The sequence below is a fragment of the Papaver somniferum genome, chromosome 1 (assembly GCF_003573695.1).
Source record: "Papaver somniferum cultivar HN1 chromosome 1, ASM357369v1, whole genome shotgun sequence".
Taxonomy (NCBI): Eukaryota; Viridiplantae; Streptophyta; class Magnoliopsida; order Ranunculales; family Papaveraceae; genus Papaver; species Papaver somniferum.
This window is the reverse complement of record NC_039358.1, coordinates 139,822,415-139,841,737: the sequence shown is the minus strand read 5'-3', so window position 1 is coordinate 139,841,737 and position 19,323 is coordinate 139,822,415. Positions and strand designations below refer to the sequence as shown.

Here is a 19,323-nt window from a genome sequence, read left to right as displayed (position 1 = left end):
ATGCTTAAGTGGTGTTTTACTTGGTTCATATTTACAACGAGCAACATACTAACCTTCTTTGTGAAACAGATTAATAAAAGTATCTAAACATGATAGTGATGTTTTGTGATTTTCTAGATGTCATCTAGTTCAAAACCACTAACATATATGAAACGTTAAAAATAACTGTAGGAGCTAAAATTAAGAGGAACTCAAACGGATAAATTATGGGCTACTCACGAGATGTTTGAGGTTACACCCCAAACTTAAAGCTTGTTTAATTACTTCAAAAGTCTCAGAATTCAAAAACGAGCCAGAAACGAGTTTCTACCTGTTTTACAGACATAAAAGTTACAGATCTTAATATCACTATAGTTCGTAAAATTACTAATCCAATTTATTAACTTGGTTTGACAAGCATTTGTTGTGATGTTATATACCCTCTGAAATATTACCAGATCAACATAGAAAGGTCAAGCAACCAACAATAGTGTTTTAGTAGTTTGCTCTAGCCAATATTGATTTTCATAACTATGAAAACTTAACAACCACCTTTACCACAAAAGCATGACTACATGCATTTGGTAACCCAACAAGTTGAAAGATTTCATTTGGAATGTCTGCAAAATATTGCGCAGTTCAAGAGCTTGATAAGCCACACCATTCTTTCCACCCTAAGAATTCATTTTTCCTAATTTCTTCTTTGGGCATAGGAAGCAGACAACTTACTTTATGAGCCCCACACCATGAGTATACATTTCCGCAAGTGAAGTTCCTCGGACACCAACTAAAGTTAGTATATTTTCTATTCAGTGCCTCAGATTCTTGTTTTTGCTGAGATATAAAATGACAGCGAATTTGTGGACCCATCACGAGATCTCAAAATTCCACATGGCAGAACCATAACCTATAGTATGGATCTTACCTCAAACAAAACTGACTGGATATCTAGACTTAAAATGAGAGCCAATAGAGAGCTGGCAGAACCATAACCTATAGTATGGATTTTACCTCAAACAGAACTGACTGGATATCTAGACTCAGATTAGAGAGCCAATAGAGAGCTGCTGACATGGAAATTTCCTCATCCACGCTATCTCCCCCTTCTTCTACTTAATACCTTTCTAGTCTTTCTCTTTAATTCAGCAATTCATACTCTAAAATTCGAAAAAAAGGAACAGGTAGAGTAACAGAGAAGCCCTAAATAACATGGCTACATCTGCAATCCAACGCTCCGCAATTGCTGGTCAAACTGCTTTGAAGCAGCAGAATGAGCTCATCCGCAGGGTCGGAAACATTGACGGTGGTCGCATCTCCATGCGTCGTACCGTGAAAAGCATTCAACAAAGCATGTGGTAGTTATACAAGTTTAATTATTCATTTTGTCAAGTTATCCTATTTGTAATTCAGTTTGCATTGTTTATAACATGAATTCTCGTTCAGTAGACTATCTGGTTTTTCTAATTGGAATCTAATCACATGATCTGACTTAAAAAAAACAGGTATGGTCCTGATAGACCTAAGTACTTAGGCCCATTCTCGGAGAAAACCCCATCATACCTCACTGGTGAATTCCCTGGTGACTATGGTTGGGACACAGCCGGGTTATCAGCTGACCCAGAAACATTTGCTAAGAACCGTGAGCTCGAAGTGATCCACTGCAGATGGGGCATGTTGGGTGCCCTAGGTTGTCTCTTCCCTGAGATTCTCTCAAAGAACGGTATCAACTTTGGTGAGGCGGTATGGTTCAAAGCCGGGTCACAGATCTTCTCCGAGGGAGGTTTGGACTACCTTGGAAACCGCAACTTGGTACATGCCCAAAGCATCCTTGCAATCTGGGCTACTCAAGTTGTTCTAATGGGGTTTGTTGAGGGATACAGAGTTGGTGGTGGTCCACTTGGAGAAGGACTAGACAAACTTTACCCCGGTGGATCTTTTGACCCTCTAGGGTTAGCTGATGACCCAGAGTCCTTTTCTGAATTGAAGGTAAAGGAGATCAAGAATGGAAGACTTGCTATGTTCTCCATGTTTGGGTATTTTGTTCAGGCTATTGTTACAGGAAAGGGTCCAATTGAAAACCTTTATGACCATGTTGCCGATCCTGTTGCAAACAATGCATGGGCTTATGCTACTAACTTTTCTCCTGGAAAATGAATGTTATACTTTCTGGGGTGTATAAGGCTTGCTAAGTCTTCTGTAGTTGTGTGTATATGGTAATTTGTATTTGTAACTAAAATTGATCTATTCTTATTTTGTTCTTAATTAAGTTGCACATTCGTGTTTATAAAACTTGCACGAAAAATCAAATATTTTGTTTTTATTGCTTTGCCATAGTTGGCCATGCAAATATTCTTAGAAAGTACTCGTGTTTATTGTTACAATCCTACAACAAAATTCTGAAAATTAAGTTTTAACATTTCTCTACAAAGACCATATAACCTTCAAAATGTAAAAGAAAAAGCGCAAAGGATAGTACCTGCTACTAGGTACCTCCGCAGCCATTCAGTCACCAATAGTCTTTGCATGAGCAAGTCCCCTTTCTGAAATGATGGTATCTGCTATTATCCCTCACAATAATTTCACGATCATATATGGCTGAGAGTAATTTAGTAACAGAGTGGCAATCATTACAGACTCGAAGGTTCTTCACAATCCGAATAGGTTTTCCTGGTTTCACATTGATAAGCCCAAAAGCAATAGCGAATCTCTCGCTATGGTTAGCCAATTCAGCTTCCTTCTCCTTCTGCCCTTCAACGCACACCAAGACTTGAGTTAGGTCAGGAATGTACCCGGCAGATCTCAATCTGTCGTCCATCTCGCTTAACTTAGAATAGATCTCCTCTTTTTGATGATGTGAACTATCAGCAACAACGAACTCATGAAAAACATCATTGTGTTCGATCAAACTGCATCCTGGGTCTTTTCTTATTCCAATATTCTTCATCATTTCTCTCACTTTCGAGACCTCGTTCCATCTACCAACTGTGGCATATATGTTAGAGAGAAGAACATAGCATCCAACTGTTTTTGGAGCCATCTCGATAACATGCTTGGCGGCACATTCACCGATCTCAACATTGCTGTGGTTCCTACTACCACTCAGAAGACTCATCCAAATTACTGCATTTGCCCTGATGGGCATATTTTCTATGACGTTCTTCGCCTCTTCTAGGTGCCCTGCTCGGCATAAGAGGTCTACCAAGCATCCATAGTGTTCAATAGTAGGTTCTATCCCATATTCTTCTTCCATAATACTGAAAATCTGACGACCTTGATTAACCATACCGGCATGACTACAAGCATTTAGTAACCCAATGAAAGTTATGGAATTAGGTTTCATTTGGAGTCTCTGCATTTTTCTGAACAGTTTAAGAGCTTCAACTGCCATACCATGCATTCCTAACCCTACAATCATAGCAGTCCAATGCCCTAATCTCCTCTTCGGTATTGCTTGAAAGACACCCAAAGCACTATCAATACTGCCACACTTGGAGTACATTTCTATAAGTGCAGTTCCAAGAACACCATCTATTTTCAACCCATTTCTGACCAAATATGAGTGAATCCAATTCCCCTTTTCAAGAAGTGCTAAACCTGAAACAGCAGAAAGAACACTGACCAACGTTGAATTAGTCGAAGTTAGACCCTCTTCAAGCATAGTCTCAAAAGCCTCCAGAGCTAAGATAAACCGTTCATTTCGTTCATATCCAGAAATTAATGTATTCCATGTGATGATATTTCTTTTTGTCATCGAGTCGAATAGTTGTTGAGCAGACACAAAATCACCAGACTTCATGTACCCATTAATCATCGCATTCCAGGAAACCAAATTCCTATTCGGCATCTTATCAAAAACATCACGAGCAATGTCAACCTTGCCACATTTTGAGTACCCATCAATTAGAACAGTCCAAGAAAATGAATCCTTCTCTGGCATTTCATCGAACAACTTCTGAGCAAGTTCAATTTCTCCACATTTCACACACCCATCAATTAAAGAATTCCAAGAAATCATATCTGCATTCTCCATTCTATCAAACACTTTTCGAGCCGAAACAATATCTAAGCATTTAGAATACAAACTAACAACACTACTTTGTACATATAAATCAGATTGAAACCCAGTTTTCAAACTTAACCCATGTACCTGTTTTCCTTCCTCAAGTGCACATAATCGAGCACATCCTTTGATAACAGAAGGCAATGTGAAATTATCTGGGCTTACGGACGATTCACGAAGCAATTCACAAAACATAAGAATTGCATCATTAGAATGATGATTCTCTAAATAACACTTAATAATGGTGTTCCAAGTAAATGAATTGGGTTCTTCAATTTGATCAAAAACTGATCTAGCATACTCAAGGTTTCCAATTTTCGGGTCAGAATAAAAGGCTAAAATTCGAGAAGCTATTGTAATGTGGTTGAATATACCCGTTTTGATCGTGGATGCATGAATTTGTTTCGGTTCTTTATGGGTTTTGCAGGTTTGAAGAAGAGAAAGATGGGTTTCATGAGGAATGTATGGTTGAAAGGAGTGGAAAGTTGAAACCTTCAGCATTTTTCAGCTCACTACTGGGATTCTAAGAAAGAAACAACTGAGACATATAATATATACGAGAATTAATGGCTGAAGATGATCAGTGGGACCCACTTGTAATGAGAGATGCTTGCGGGGGCGAGAAACGGCCGGCAGATCCTCGCCGTTATATGGAGTCTTTAGGCCGGCGCATTCTAATAACCCATGTCTAGTAGAAATGAAGATTTTGTTGGCTCATGTATGCCAATGTTTAGTTGATTTCGGGTGTGATTCATCATCTGCAATGAATTCATATACACCATTGTCAACTTCTATTGAACTACTTCCGGGGGCAAGTTTCTGAATGTTCCCACCTTTCATCATCTTTCTTGTGTTAATTACCTTGTCCCAGTTCTTGGCTTCGGAATATACATTTGATAAGAGAATGTAATTTTCATCTACTTGAGGTTCTAGTTGCAGAAGATTGGCAGCAGCTTCTTCAGCTAATTGTATATTCTTGTAGATTCTACAACCACCAAGAAGCGCCCTCCAAACAACAGCATCTGGTGAAAATGGCATACTTCTAATGAGCTCTCTTGCCTCTTTGAGGCATCCTGCTCGACCTAAAAGATCAACCATGCATCCATAATGTTCAATCTTGGGTTCAATTCGATGGATATCGCTCATGGATCGGAAATATTTCCATCCCATATCAACTAAACCAGCATGGCTACATGCGCTTAAAACTCCTACAAACGTAACACCATTGGGTTTAAACCCCTCTGATATCATCTTGGAGAAATGATCAAGAGAAAGCTCTGCAAATCCATGGTTTGCAAGTCCTATAATCATCGCACTCCAAGTTAAGACATCCTTTAAACCCATCTTATTAAACACTTCGAGAGAATTTGCAATATCTCCACATTTTGCATACATATCAACTAAAGAAGTCCCAAGTTTCAGATCAACCTCGATATAGTTTCGTTTAATATATTCATGAATCATTTTACCCATGTTTAATGCACCCAGTTCGCCACAAGCTGACAGTACACAAACCATGGTAACTTTATCAGGTTTTACATTGGCTAACTGCATTTCATGAAACAACCTCAGTGCTTCATTAGATTCTCTCTTTGTAACAAACAATTGTCTTGCATCCCCTATAATTCCAGCTGCAGTGAACCCATGAATCAATGTGTTCCATGAAACCAAATCCTTTTCAGGCATTTTATCAAACAAACACCGAGCTGATTCAATCTCACCAACCCGAACATACTCAGCTAACATAACATTATAAGAAACTAAATCCGGTTCACACATTTCATTTAGCACTTCCTCTGCAATATCCAATGTACCACATTTTGCATACATTTCAATAAGAGCAGTCTGCACAAACAAATCTGAAAGAAACCCAAGTTTCCAGACATGAGTATGTATCCTTTTACCATCTCTATCATTTACTGATCTTCCACAAGCTTGAAGAACAAGCGAAAGACTAAAACTATCAACAACAATGTCTTCCCGGATCCGCATTTGGAAAAAAAGAGATGTAGATTCTCGAGGGTTTTGGGCATTTAAGTAAGCTCGGATCATCGAGTTCCATATGAAAGTATCAGGTGAAGGAATACGGTCGAATAAGGAACGTGCGTAGGGTAAATTTTTGAATGAAGAACACGAAAACAATTGACCCAAGAATTTGGCTAGTATAAAATTGCTTTGATCAAGGGAGGTTTTGATGGTAAAAGCATGGATTTGGAGAAGATGATTGAGTTTAGTTGAATTATGGAGAAGAAATATTGTTTTTTGCTCTATGGACTTGGTTGAGTGGAAGAGCTTAGAAGCAAAGATGAGAGTCGCATGGTTAAGTGAGCGCATTTCTCAGGTGTTTCAAACTATTGAATTCAATTGGCGGTGAAAATAAAAATTTTGGTGTAGAAGAGAGCTGTCCCTGCCCAATTTGATTTTCTCTAAAGAACTGTACATGTATAATGCGAGTAAAAATGGAGTCAAGACTGGCAGTCGCGTTGATCAAAAGTCAAGATAACCAGAATTCACATATTACCTAAATCTTCTGGTTCTTGCACAATATTAAAGTTCTAGAAATCAATCAACATATTCGGAGTGTTGGAATCATTTCATGTCTGGTTGCTATTCTTGCAACCAAAAAAACTAGGTTCGAATTCCTGAAATTTGAAAAAGTTTAGGCTTGAATTCCTGGAATTTTGTTTCATCTAAGCTCCAATATCGTTACAATCAACCTACTATCACCACTCTTTTTTTGTACTGTTTGATTTAGTGACCAATAGAGAAACAACCACCGTGTAAACCAGCCAAAGAACCACTACCACAACCAGAGAAATTATCACTCCTGTCATCATTCTCCATCACGCCTGAAGAGCAACACAATCTCCCACAACCCTTCCCTTCGTTCAAGACTTTTTAATCATGCTTCTTCCATTCCACCTTCCAACACTTCCATATCCTCCATCGAGACCCACCACAATATCTTGTTTTCATCATTATCATCTTCATCTTCTCCCACATCCTCCTTTTTCACCTCCATATCATCCTTCCAAAAAGAGCCAAAAAAAAAATTTAAGAAAAAAAAAAAGAAGAGATCAAACAACTTTTCAACATCAGACAAAAGACCCCCATCATCTTCAGCTTTAAACAGTCATCGTTAAACAAAATATAAGGATACAAACCTTTTCCAACTCACTGAAAGAATGAAAGACCTCATGCAATTCGATCAAAAACATTGCTTGGATATCAAAGTTTTGTCAGGGAAGTTTACTTACTCTACTCTTAATCTTGCTTTGAGAAAACACTGGCACCCGCTGTCTTACAAACATCTGGAAACTATCCCTCACTTGGATGCCTACAAACTCATCATGTTCCATGAAAGTGACAACAACACAATACTTGCTCACCAACCTTGGATCATTTCAGATCAGGTGGTCCTGTTTGAGGACTATGAAAAGTTCTTAGCTAACCCTAATAATTGTTTCATGTCAGCAGTTTTTTTGTTGCAGCTTCTACATCCACCAGTGTTCTTAGTGGATAAGTTATCATCTACCAGTGTTCTTAGTGGATAACTCTTTCTCTCCGGGAGTGCTTCTTGATATTGCAGGACCAACTTGGGTTCAGTTTGTATATGAGTATCTCCCAATGATATGCTACAAATGCGGTTTAACGGGTCACATAGCAAGAGAATGCAAAAAGTTCATCAGCACTGATCATGCACTCAAAGATACTCAATTCCCTGATTTCCCTTATCATAGACTCAATAGCGAGATCAAAGCACAAAACCCACAGCCAAAAAACCCCCAATATCTTGACATCTTCATCATCCAACCTACCATCAAGGGTTTCAACATCAACCCAACATTCATGTTCAACCAATAATGAGATACCTCCCAACTTCACCACCACCGAAGAACCACCACCACCACCCTTACCGCCAAAAAACACAGTTTTTAAACTGATCCCAATCCTCATATCCAACATTATAACTTAGCAGGGACTCAACTGGAACCCAATTCCCCTAAAACATGGTGTAAAAGATACTTTACCGGCTAAATCCAAGGAAAAGAAGCAGTCTGACAATCTCACTGGCGTAAAAGCTTCAATCTCTGCTAATCATGGCACGACATCAACTCATCAAGTACCGATGCCTCTGTTAGCCGAAAGAATGTCTCCACTGACAATCTCATCTCTAGGACCCATAAAAGCGGACCGGATCAGCACCCAACAACCCACACCCATTATGGAGGACCGGTTAAATTTGGAGTACCCATTTCTGAAACGGTTGTACCCAGAGCAGGAAGGGCTGGGACGAGTGAGCCAACATTATGACTTAGCAAGGACTCAACTGGAACCCAGTTCCCCTAAAACATGGTGTAAAAGATACTTTACCGGCTAAATCCAAGGAAAAGAAGCAGTCTGACAATCTCACTGGCGTAAAAGCTTCAATCTCTGCTAATCATGTCACCACATCAAGTACTGATGTCTCTGTTAGCCGAAAGAATGTCTCCACTGACAATCTCATCTCTAGGACCCATGAAAGCGGATTAGATCATCACCCAACAACCCACACCCATTATGGAGGACCGGTTAAATTTGGAGTACCCATTTCTGAAACGGTTGTACCCAAAGCAGGAAGGGCTGGGACGAGTGAGCCCAGTGAGAAAGGAAAAGGCCCATTACATTCACAAACTCCTACAATTACTCAATTTCACGTCAGAGACATTGCACTAAATCATCGACCTTTGCTGGACCCGAAACAACACAGTTGTTCTCTCTCACTACTTATTTCTCTGTGAACTTCTCTCAATTATTATACAAATTTTGCAGAACAAAGATGTTGTTGTAAATTTGCAAGTTACAAAAGTAAATGGGAACCCTCATGTAAAGATGACTCGCGACCACTCTGAAAAGCCAACAACAACTCCTGAAGTTGCATCTGTACCTTCACTTGAACATGACAATTCACTTAAGGTGGTTACACCCATGAAGACATATAAAAGGAAAGCTATGAGAGAGAGGAAAACCCCACCAAAGCACCTCCTACTACCGCCTACACCAGACTTTGTTGCACCACCAGCTCCGGAGAAAATTTAGAAATTCAAATCTCTATTAGCTTTAAGAGTTGAATCAAGTAGAACCATTCAACCACAATATGAAATACCAACACCAAGAATAAGAAAACCTAGATCGTCCGTTTACATTGGCAGAGCAATACAACCCAACACCAAGATACAACACCAACACCATCAAGCACAGAACCTTCCACATGATCTGAAGTACAAAGTTAAGGAAGAAACATCATCTACTGCGGCATGGCACATATCTCTTGAAAATGAGACTGATGTCATTACAAATGTCACTCCTTTGTGAGTTGTTGTCCCGGACCAACACTCGCATGTATTATGAATTACTTAGTTTGGAATTGTCAAGGAGCCACAAAACCTTGACAATTCAAAAAATGTAAATATGCACGCAGGTTTAACCCTTCTATCACCTTTCTCTCAGAAACATTATTATCTGCACCGTATTTGCAATCTTCTTTTAGATATGATGATTGTTTCACAGTTTCCCATAATGTTCATAAGGGAGGATTATGTTTGTTGTGGAAATCCAACCTTAGGGTAAATGTATTAGTATCTAATGAAAGTATGATTCATGCTTACATTGATCATGTTTCAAACTCAACACCATGGATGTTCATTAGCATCTATGGACCACCGCAACCTCAAGCAAAATGGAATTTTTGGCAAGATTTCAACGTGATCATTCCCCAACATAACCTTCCATGGTTACTCATGGGAGATCTTAATGAGGTCCTGAACCAAATGGAGAAAAATGAGGGAAAACAAGTTAGTAGCAGTCTAGATATCCAACTCAAAGATGTTATTGACACAAACGGACTGATAGGTTTGTGTTTTCAAGGTGACCCTTACATATGGACCAACAAACAAATGGGGGATAACATCATAATAGAAACGCTATACCGTAGCTTCACCAACCAAACAGTGGCTCGACTTGCACCTACACATAGTGGTCAAACATCTTCCCAGGATAGCATCAGATCATGCTCCGCTGTTGCTCTAAGAAAAATTCATCAGACAACCACAATCCAAAAGATTCAAGCTGGAGCATCTGTGGTTCATTCATCTTCATATGAAGGTTGTGGTCATGGAGGCTTGGAACCAATCCCATTCAGTGTCACCACCCACCAATCTCATCAAAAAGATGCATGATACTGCAGCTTCCTTACAACAGTGGAGCAAATCCACCTTTGGTCACCTACCTACACTCATCAAAGAAATAAAACATGCAATTCAGCAGTTCCAATCCATGTGTACAATCTCGACAGGCCCTGAACTCAATTTTGGCTACAATATAAACAGGATTTCAGACACACACACTTAATGCTGGCCAACTGCTACGAAATGTATTGGAAGCAGCATTTCAGGATACAATGGCTACAGGAGGGATATTTGAATACAACCTTCTTCCACACAAAGGCAACAATCTACCGGAACATTAATCACATATCGCGGCTGCAGAATGAGCAAGGAATTTGGCAATCGGAACTCACGTCAATCTTGAGATTTATACAAATATTTTATACTAACCAGTATGTGGCACAGGCTACAATCATTGACCAATCTTTATTTAATTGTATTTCAAACAGATTATCTCCAGACCAATGTCAAAGCCTGATTCAACCGGTTACAAAGGAAGAAATCAAGCCTGATGTTCAGTCAATTGAATCAAACAAATCACCCGGGCCAGATGGGTTCATAAGTAAGTTCTACACTTCCTTCTGGCCAACGGTCAAACCGCAAATAATTGACATGATCCATCACTTCTTTGAACATTCCCATGTTGAGCATCTCATAAACCGCACCAATATCACCTTGATCCCGAAAATCAAAACCCAACAAAACCAAACCACTTCATACCAATTGGATTGTGCAATGTGGTATATAAAATCATAGCCAAAATTCTTGTTAATAGAATTCGGTCGTTATTGTAGTTCATGATTAGTTCCTTTCAAAGTTCTTTTGTACCCAACCGTGTCATTCACGATAGCATACCCATTGCATCTTAGTTATTCCATCACATTAGAGTCATACCCCCAGCCAAATATCCAAAAATTGCTATTGGATATACAAAAAGTATATGATAGTCTTGACTAGGGGTTCATCAGTCTAACCCTAGAAAAGATGGGCTCCCAACCATATTCAAAGACTACGTCATGAATTGTATCACCTCGGTTTCCTACTCTATCAATTTCAACGGCTCAGCTCAAGGGATTATAAAACCATCAAGGTGCTTACGTCAATGAGACCTCCTCTACCCATATATTTTCATTTTGTGTGCATAAGTTCTTTCCACCAATCTGGGTATAATGGAACAAAAAGGGGAACTAAAAGGTCTCAAAATTGCAAAGAAAGTGCCACCCATCATGCATCTCATGTATGCGGATGATCTACTAATCACATGCACAACAGATCCGCAGTCGTGCACAGCTTTGCAAAATGTCCTTCAGAAGTACTCGACATCGGTCGGTTAAATTATCAACAAGGACAAGTCATCACTTATACACCACCTAAAGCTTGACCCGGTGATAATCCAACAACTTAAAATGAGTTTCAACATCAAAACGACTCCAGAACCGACGACCTATCTAGGTATTCAATTCCAAAGAGGTAGAAACTCATCACATTTTTTTGTTGAATTACTGAATATAATTGAAAGAAATGCAAAGGGTTGGATTGCTAAATGTGTCAACCAAGCTGGGAGATTGCTTCTGATAAGGACTGCGCTTACCCCTACTGCAAACCACATCATACAAGCACAAAAATTTCCAATTGAAGCCCACTTACAAGGAACTTTTTTTTGGGACACGACATCCAATCTAGGAAACTATACCCAATTGGATGGCTAAGTGTCACCAAACCAATATCAGCTGGAGGACTTGGAATTAGGAAAAGCAAATAACATAACCATGCACTACTACTCAAACTTGTTTGGTACCTACAACAATCAACATCCTCCGTCTGGACTTCAATATGTACTCCGAAATACTTCGAAACAAACACATACTCTGAGAGAGGCAAATCATACAACATACGAACTGGAAAATAAGTAAGTCAAAGATCAATCTAGATCACGACACTGACAACAACGACCAGTTGGGAACTCACCTGCCTAACCTTTCTGCAAGATATTTTATTCAATGACAGGATTAGAACCACCTATCCAAGAGTTGTAACTTCTACTTAAATAAATAAAAGGTTACCCAGTTTAAAAAAATGCCATTCAAAAGACAAGTCGAGTGCACTTGCTTTGCACATCCTGAAACATCCATCCGTACACGGTCGAGTTGATAATTCCCAAACAAAGAAAAATCCTCACATAGAGAAAAATACACATATTTTTTTCAACAAATTCAAATGACACGTAAAAACTGATATTGTTTTAAAAAAAGAATTTGATCGCTCAATCAGTGGTCTAAGATTCGGGGACTTAATTCTTTTTCTCATCAATAATGCAAAAACCTCCAAATGAAAATCAATTGCTCTACCAAAAAAAAATCCACACACTCTGAGACAATAGTGGATCGAAACCTCTTACTTAAATTTTATGAAGCGAAATCGTCCTTATTTGGATCTAGATGATGGAAACAAAATATTAGGTTTAAGGTTAAGATATTTTTCTTCATAAATTTGGATCTAAGTCATCAAAATGCAATGGAAAAATCAAAGGGTGAGAGAGATTTGTAAGAGTTTCAGTTTTCTCAAATCACAATTTTTGTTTACCAAAACTTGTGAGCTAATTCGATGAAGAACCAGAAGAAAAAACATAAACAATTTTTATTAATATAGTGTCTTTATGGAAGAACAAATTCTTATGGCTTAGATCAAGATAATCCAACGGCCAATGAAAGTAGTTCACACAGAAATTTTCCGTCTAGATCTGACGACTGAATTTCAGAGTTGGCTCATCCAACAACTGGAAATCGAATTGGGTAGATATTTTTGTTTTCGTTGCTCTCATTAAAAGAGGGAGATATTGACATGCATCATCGGGCTAGGTAAATATTTGTGTGGTCCCTGAGACTCTTCTAGGCCGTTAACCAATTTCGGATAAATTACGGATCCTAGTTAGAAAATCTGCAATTATGCATATTTCGCGAGAGATGCAAAAGCACATATGTTAGTGTTTAATGCGTTTTACTATTATAAATTCGGGACGTAAGATTCGACATACAAAAAATATGCTCTAGTGTAAATCTGTCTGGGATATGATGATTTAATGATTCAAATGAATGTATTTATGATATATACAACATAAACAACAACAACCACCACACACACCACCAACCAGCACTACCATCACCACCACCAACAACAACCACTAACCACCAACACCGACCGCCACCAACAACCACCACCACCGCCACCACCAACCACCGCCACATACACCAACCACCACCTCAATTTATAGATGAGTTTTCTTGAAAAGGAAACAAGATGACCTCGGTTTTTTCAACTATATTACTAAATGATATGCTTAGAAGGAAGAAAACTTTTTCCACAAGGATTTATACCAAGAATAGTTACCATAAGTGTATGAAAAAGTTTCTTTGACAATAAAAACCAACATCCAATGGATTTGATTATTGCTTCTAACATGTTATACTTAAGAATTTTAATCACCAATCAAGTTAGGTAATCAAGAATCATACACGTGGTATTTAGCCATATTCATCTTAATCATAATGAGTTCAAATGATTCAAGAGAACTAGTTAGAGAGTTGTTCAATTGCTTAGATCTCATAGAAGTATACAAGACACAATTGAAGCAAAAACGATTTGATTCACTCGAATCAATTCATGAACTTTATATCCACAGTTTGCAAGTATGCATTCCTTAGTTTATATAAGTTTAAGTCACGAATAATCGTTTTTAGAAACTAACCCACTTAAGTACGCATACTGGTACGCGGATTTAAGTACCCGGAATAAGTCTGTTTTCAGTTTACAAACTCCAACAGAAACTCACGGGATTCAGGGTTCCGGTTTTCCGGTTTTCCTGAGAAGTACGTGTACCTCGACTGTACGTGTACTGATACGCGGACTTCAGTTCCGGTTTTCTTGAGCAGCAAAGTACGCATACTTTGGTTCAAGGAATACGGACTTACACACGTATGAGTTATCACACAATATTTATATCCTTTCAAGGTTATATTCTAAACTCCCATTTCAATCATTGAAACACATGTTTGCTTTTTTCTCAACAAGTCTTGTTGCTCTCGAATCTCTTCATGAGTCTCTTCAATGTTATAAAAAGACTTCACTCCCTTCGTCATACACCAGTAACGAAGATATCAATGAGGACTAGTGGTATCTACTGATTACTTATCTACAGGTTTACTAATTTATTCATAAACTTACTCAACCTAGTATTTTCAATACCTCCATGAAACTAGGGTTTTTTTCATTGGGTTACTAGAACCTTAGGATCGGCGATTCCAACATGAAAAAACACATATAATGTTTGAAATAACAATATTTAATTCTCAAATAAAGGTTTCAATACACATGATGGATTCCACCACCTAAATGACGCGCGTTTCATGTATTGGTTCAATATCAATGTACTATCATATGATGGCTATGCATTTTGGATTATATCCAAAGAAGTTATATTAATACATTTTCGAAAGGGAAAAAAAATTCTCTATAATGTATAACGATTCATTTTTTCAAAATCGATCCAATCTTAATACCATTGGTACTTTGCTGAGCTGACATATATATGCAAATCTAGAGTAGTGTTTTAAATTGACATCAGGTTATGTAACTCCATACTTGATTTATATATAGATGTTAGTCAAACCAGTTATGTGATCGAGGTTGAAATCATTTTAATTATTCGAAGGTTGAATCTAGTGGTGAGTTCATTAACATTATGCTTTTGTATTGATGCTTATGGTTCCTCAGTGATGTAACTTCCTTACTTTAGCAACAACATAAAATTTGGGCTAGTTTTACATTTAGAGACTACTTGTCACATTTTATGGATGTACAAATACGATTGTAAGATACTTGTGCTCTTAGATCGTTATAGTGGATTTTTATTGCAATGAATGTATACAACTTAGTTTACTTAAGAGTGTACGGAATATGGGAACACATACTAAAAACTAAAAAAATGAAGTACCTTTGAAGCGCTAAATTTTGTACAGTGTTGAGAAAAATAATAATATTCAAAATTTACTTCCAATATGAAGAAGATTTGCTCGCGGGAAGATAAAACTGACATGAAAAAAGAAACGTGCCAAAAAATAAAAACAAGTCAACATCACATAAACATGAAATGAAAATCCTGAAATAATTATTATAAAAGAAACGATTAGGTAAAACTTAGAAGGTACCACCAACGTCAAACCAATTAGGTTTGTAGCTTTCACTTTCTCATTTTTTAAGTGATCCGCAAATGATTTTAGGCTGGTCTAAACAAAAATCATGTCTTAATAAGCTAAGTACACAAGCAAAATACCTTAATTATTAAAGTTGAGTGTCTATAAACCTCAAATGATTTTAGGCCCATCAAACTACGTAAATACACATATATTAAAATTATTCCAGATAATATAAGCATATTCCATGAACTTCTATATTCCATGAAAAAGAAAATCGATGCAATGAAAGGTAATGTCATCAAAATGGTTGAAAAGGGTATTTAATAGGCTTGAATGTTGATATTTTACTTCAAATTGGTTTTGCTGATCAATAGTGAAAATTCAATGATATATATATCCACTAATTTATTTATTTTCTTCTTAATGGATCTTTTTGTCATTCCTTTTCCCCGTCTAGAGGTATTTGACAAAGAGAATCATTGTATCTTTATATTCATCCTATGTATGGATGATTTGTCAAGGCTCTTGATTCAATCTGAGCAAGATAAAAAAAAAATCTATCAAGTTAAAACTACTAGATCTTGTACTCATATTACTCATCTGTTTATTGCAGATGAAAATATATTTTTTTTCTTACATTTGATATCAAGGAGCTTAAGAACGTCCAACAGCTTCTCTCGAGGCTTAATTCAGCTTCTGGGCAAGTTATTAATAAATCTTTCCAAAAGTGGCATCGCTTTAGTAAAAATGTGCCCAGGTCTAAGGCTAGCTTTATTGCCAATTTTATGGAAACAAAACAGGTGAGCTTCGGTGAGAAATATATGAGAGTACTTATTATTTATTGATAAATTTAGGTATCCTAGTTTCAAACCGTTGATATACAAAATGCAATCTAGCTTTTATAGTTGGCAAGCTAAAAAAACACAGATTCAATCTATTTTTAAACTTTATAGTTAAATATCGAATGAATCATTACCAAATTTTATTAATCACAGTCTGAAATTTATCCAGATTAGGTACTAATGTTGTAATACCTCAATTCGGCACGGTTCAAATGAAATATATGTAATGGTTTGTGCTTTTGTAACACCGGGGCCTTTTCAACACAATTGGTTTTAGAGTTAGCAAATACAACTGCAGTTAAGCGTGCTCAGGCGGGAGTAATCCAGGGACGGGTGACCTCCTAGGAAGATGGTGCTGGATGACCGCAAATGTGCTTGTTGAAAACCCTATACTTCCGGATGACTATAGTGGCTAAGTGGATACAGTATTGATAGAGGATTTGCTAATTACAAATAATATCATAACTGACGACGGGTCACCTACTGAGGATGAGACAATATGCTAGAAGGGTCGTATCAGGTACTCGTCTCATGAGTGGAAGGTGTTAGAGCATTGCTCGGTCGAACTCGCATGCGTTGCTATCTCAAGCATGTTTGTCAATGTTAGTGATCAAAACTATAAGTCTTGATTTCTAGTCTACTATAGCTAAGGTCTCGGACTAGGATAGAAAGTGTAGTTGAGCTCAAGAACTCCATGGCAATCATCATACAAGACGAAGGAGTACTCAAGGAACCGGTCTTCATCGATTAAAAAGTATGTGGAGACTTGGACTTATCTATCACTCAAAAGTCTATTTATCTCCTATCTTGAGACAAAAGTCATTTTGCTATATAGACTTAGATTATACACATTTGCTATTTCGAGCCGAGTTTATCTCGCCTATCTATTTCTCGAAATATGTGTTGGTAAGCTTTCGCTTTAGCCAAGTTCATATTTACCTAGTGACGAAAGTCATGACAAGTTTCAATCACTGTGAAAATTGCTTACTTTGACGAAACATAGTTTGTGAATAACAACTATAGAATATCAATGTCCTCTAAGAATGTTTCAATGATTCAAATGAGAGTTTAGATAATATAACCATTGGAGGATATAAGCATTGTTGTGGAAACACATATATGTATAAGTCCTTATTCCTTGAAACGAAGTTTGAGAACTTTGTTGATCAAGAGAACCGGCATGGTGGCGTGAGCCAAGTCCGCGAACTGGCGGAAGTTTTCGTCCCGAGAAATTCTGCTGGAGTTTGTGAACTCCGTCCGGGAACTTAAGTCCGCGAACTTGAGTAGGTTATATCTAAAAACGATGTTTGTGAACTTATTCTTATATAAACCAAGGAATGAAAATTGCAAACTGTGGCTATATAGTTCATGAACCGATTCGAGTGAATCAAATCATTTTTGCTTCGACTGTGTCTTGTGTAGTTACATAAGATTTCCTTGCAATTGAACAACTCTCTAACTAGTTCATTGGAGTCACTTGAACTAGTTATGGTGAAGAAGAATATGGTTTATATGAAAGTGATCATATGGCTAACCATTTGGTTGACTATTGTTGAACCAACAAATGTACAAGTTTGGGTACGGTTACACAAGCCTAGAAACGTGCATTTCATTTGTGTGTAACAAGATAGTTTTCGATCTAACGGTTGAAAGATATTAGATTGAATCTAAATCAGGTTTTCATCTAACCGTGAATATTGAATACTTTGTTACCAAGCTAACATCGATTACAAACCCTGATTTGAAAGACTATATAAGGGAGAACTCTAGCAACTGGGAAACCTAATCCCCACACCTTCTATGTGATACTAGTTGTGCTAAGCTAGAGTCGATTCCCATTTAACCTTTGGTTTCTTCTTCTAAACCAGATTAACGACTTAAAGACTTCATTGGGATTGTGAATCCAGATCGATACTACTTTCTCGTATTTGTGTGATCTGATCTTGTTGTTTCTATCGTACGAGTACAATTGTAATAATTGGATTGAGATTGATATCTCCGATAGGCAACATATAAAAGTAATCACAAACACTTCGTCTCATCGTTTGTGATTCCACAATATCTTTTTTCGCTGCGTCGATTAAGATTATTGTGAGGTGATAATACTAGGCTGTCCTTCGGGAATATAAGTTCGATTTATCAATTGGTTTCTGTTCACCTTGATTTATCAAAAGACGGAACAAAACTCGTAGGTATATTTGTGGGAGACGGATTTATGTATTACCGTAGACTTTTCTGTGTGATACAGATTTGTTTATTAAAGTCTTCGACTTTGGGTCGTAGCAACTCTTAGTTGTGGGTAAGATCAACTAAGGGAATCAAGTACGTAGTATCCTGCTGGGATCAGAGACGTAGGAGCATAACTGTACCTTGGATCAGTGTGAGATTGATTGGGGTTCAACTACAGTCCAGACCAAAATTAATTTGGAGTAGGCTAGTGTCTGTAGCGGCTTAATACAGTGTGTGTTCAATCTGGACTAGGTCCCGGGGTTTTTATGCATTTGCGGTTTCCTCGTTAACAAAATTCTGGTGTATGTTTTATTTCTTTTCCGCATTATATTTTGTTATATCACAGGTTGTGCGTTGTCCAATCAATTAGAATATCCGACCTTTTGGTTGTTGATTTAAATTGATTGACACTTGGATATTGGTCTTTGGTACCATCCAAGTTATCTCTCTAGTTTTTGATAAAAACTCGCAGATTTTTATTTTCTTGAGTATATCAAATCGAGAGATTTATATATAAACTCTTTGATATACTTTTTATCTAGATTGAGTCTGACTGTCTAGTTGATTCTCTAGAAAGTATATTGGAGTTTGTCCATACATATTGCTAAGCTAAATATTGGGTGTGGTTGTTGTACCCCCGCTTTTTCAATTGGTATCAGAGCAGGCAAACACGTTCAAGACCTCACAATTCTGTGTTTGTAGCGGTCTGACTCTATGGACAGAGGTGCTATTTCAATTAACGTACCACCAGTCTTCGATGGTTCAAACTACCCATGGTGGAAAGATGTTATTCGCGCTTTTCTTTAATCTCATGA

General features: G+C 37.6%; 3 protein-coding genes across 3 annotated transcripts; 1 reads left to right on the top strand and 2 right to left on the bottom strand.

The window, feature by feature from the left end:
• Nucleotides 1–1,013: 1,013 nt before the first annotated feature.
• On the top strand, nt 1,014–2,299 carry LOC113302523 (chlorophyll a-b binding protein 5, chloroplastic-like). The gene is made up of 2 exons (XM_026551441.1): nt 1,014–1,334; nt 1,482–2,299. The coding sequence occupies exons 1-2, from the start codon at nt 1,189–1,191 to the stop codon at nt 2,131–2,133; spliced, it is 798 nt and encodes a 265-aa protein (XP_026407226.1). The 5' UTR covers nt 1,014–1,188; the 3' UTR covers nt 2,134–2,299.
• On the bottom strand, nt 2,276–4,618 carry LOC113302513 (pentatricopeptide repeat-containing protein At5g48910-like). The gene has a single exon (XM_026551434.1). The coding sequence runs from the start codon at nt 4,538–4,540 to the stop codon at nt 2,486–2,488; it is 2,055 nt and encodes a 684-aa protein (XP_026407219.1). The 5' UTR covers nt 4,541–4,618; the 3' UTR covers nt 2,276–2,485.
• A 100-nt stretch (nt 4,619–4,718) lies between these two features.
• LOC113351452 (pentatricopeptide repeat-containing protein At5g66520-like) lies at nt 4,719–6,373 on the bottom strand. Its single transcript, XM_026595436.1, has one exon. The coding sequence runs from the start codon at nt 6,371–6,373 to the stop codon at nt 4,754–4,756; it is 1,620 nt and encodes a 539-aa protein (XP_026451221.1). The 3' UTR covers nt 4,719–4,753.
• Nucleotides 6,374–19,323: the final 12,950 nt, after the last annotated feature.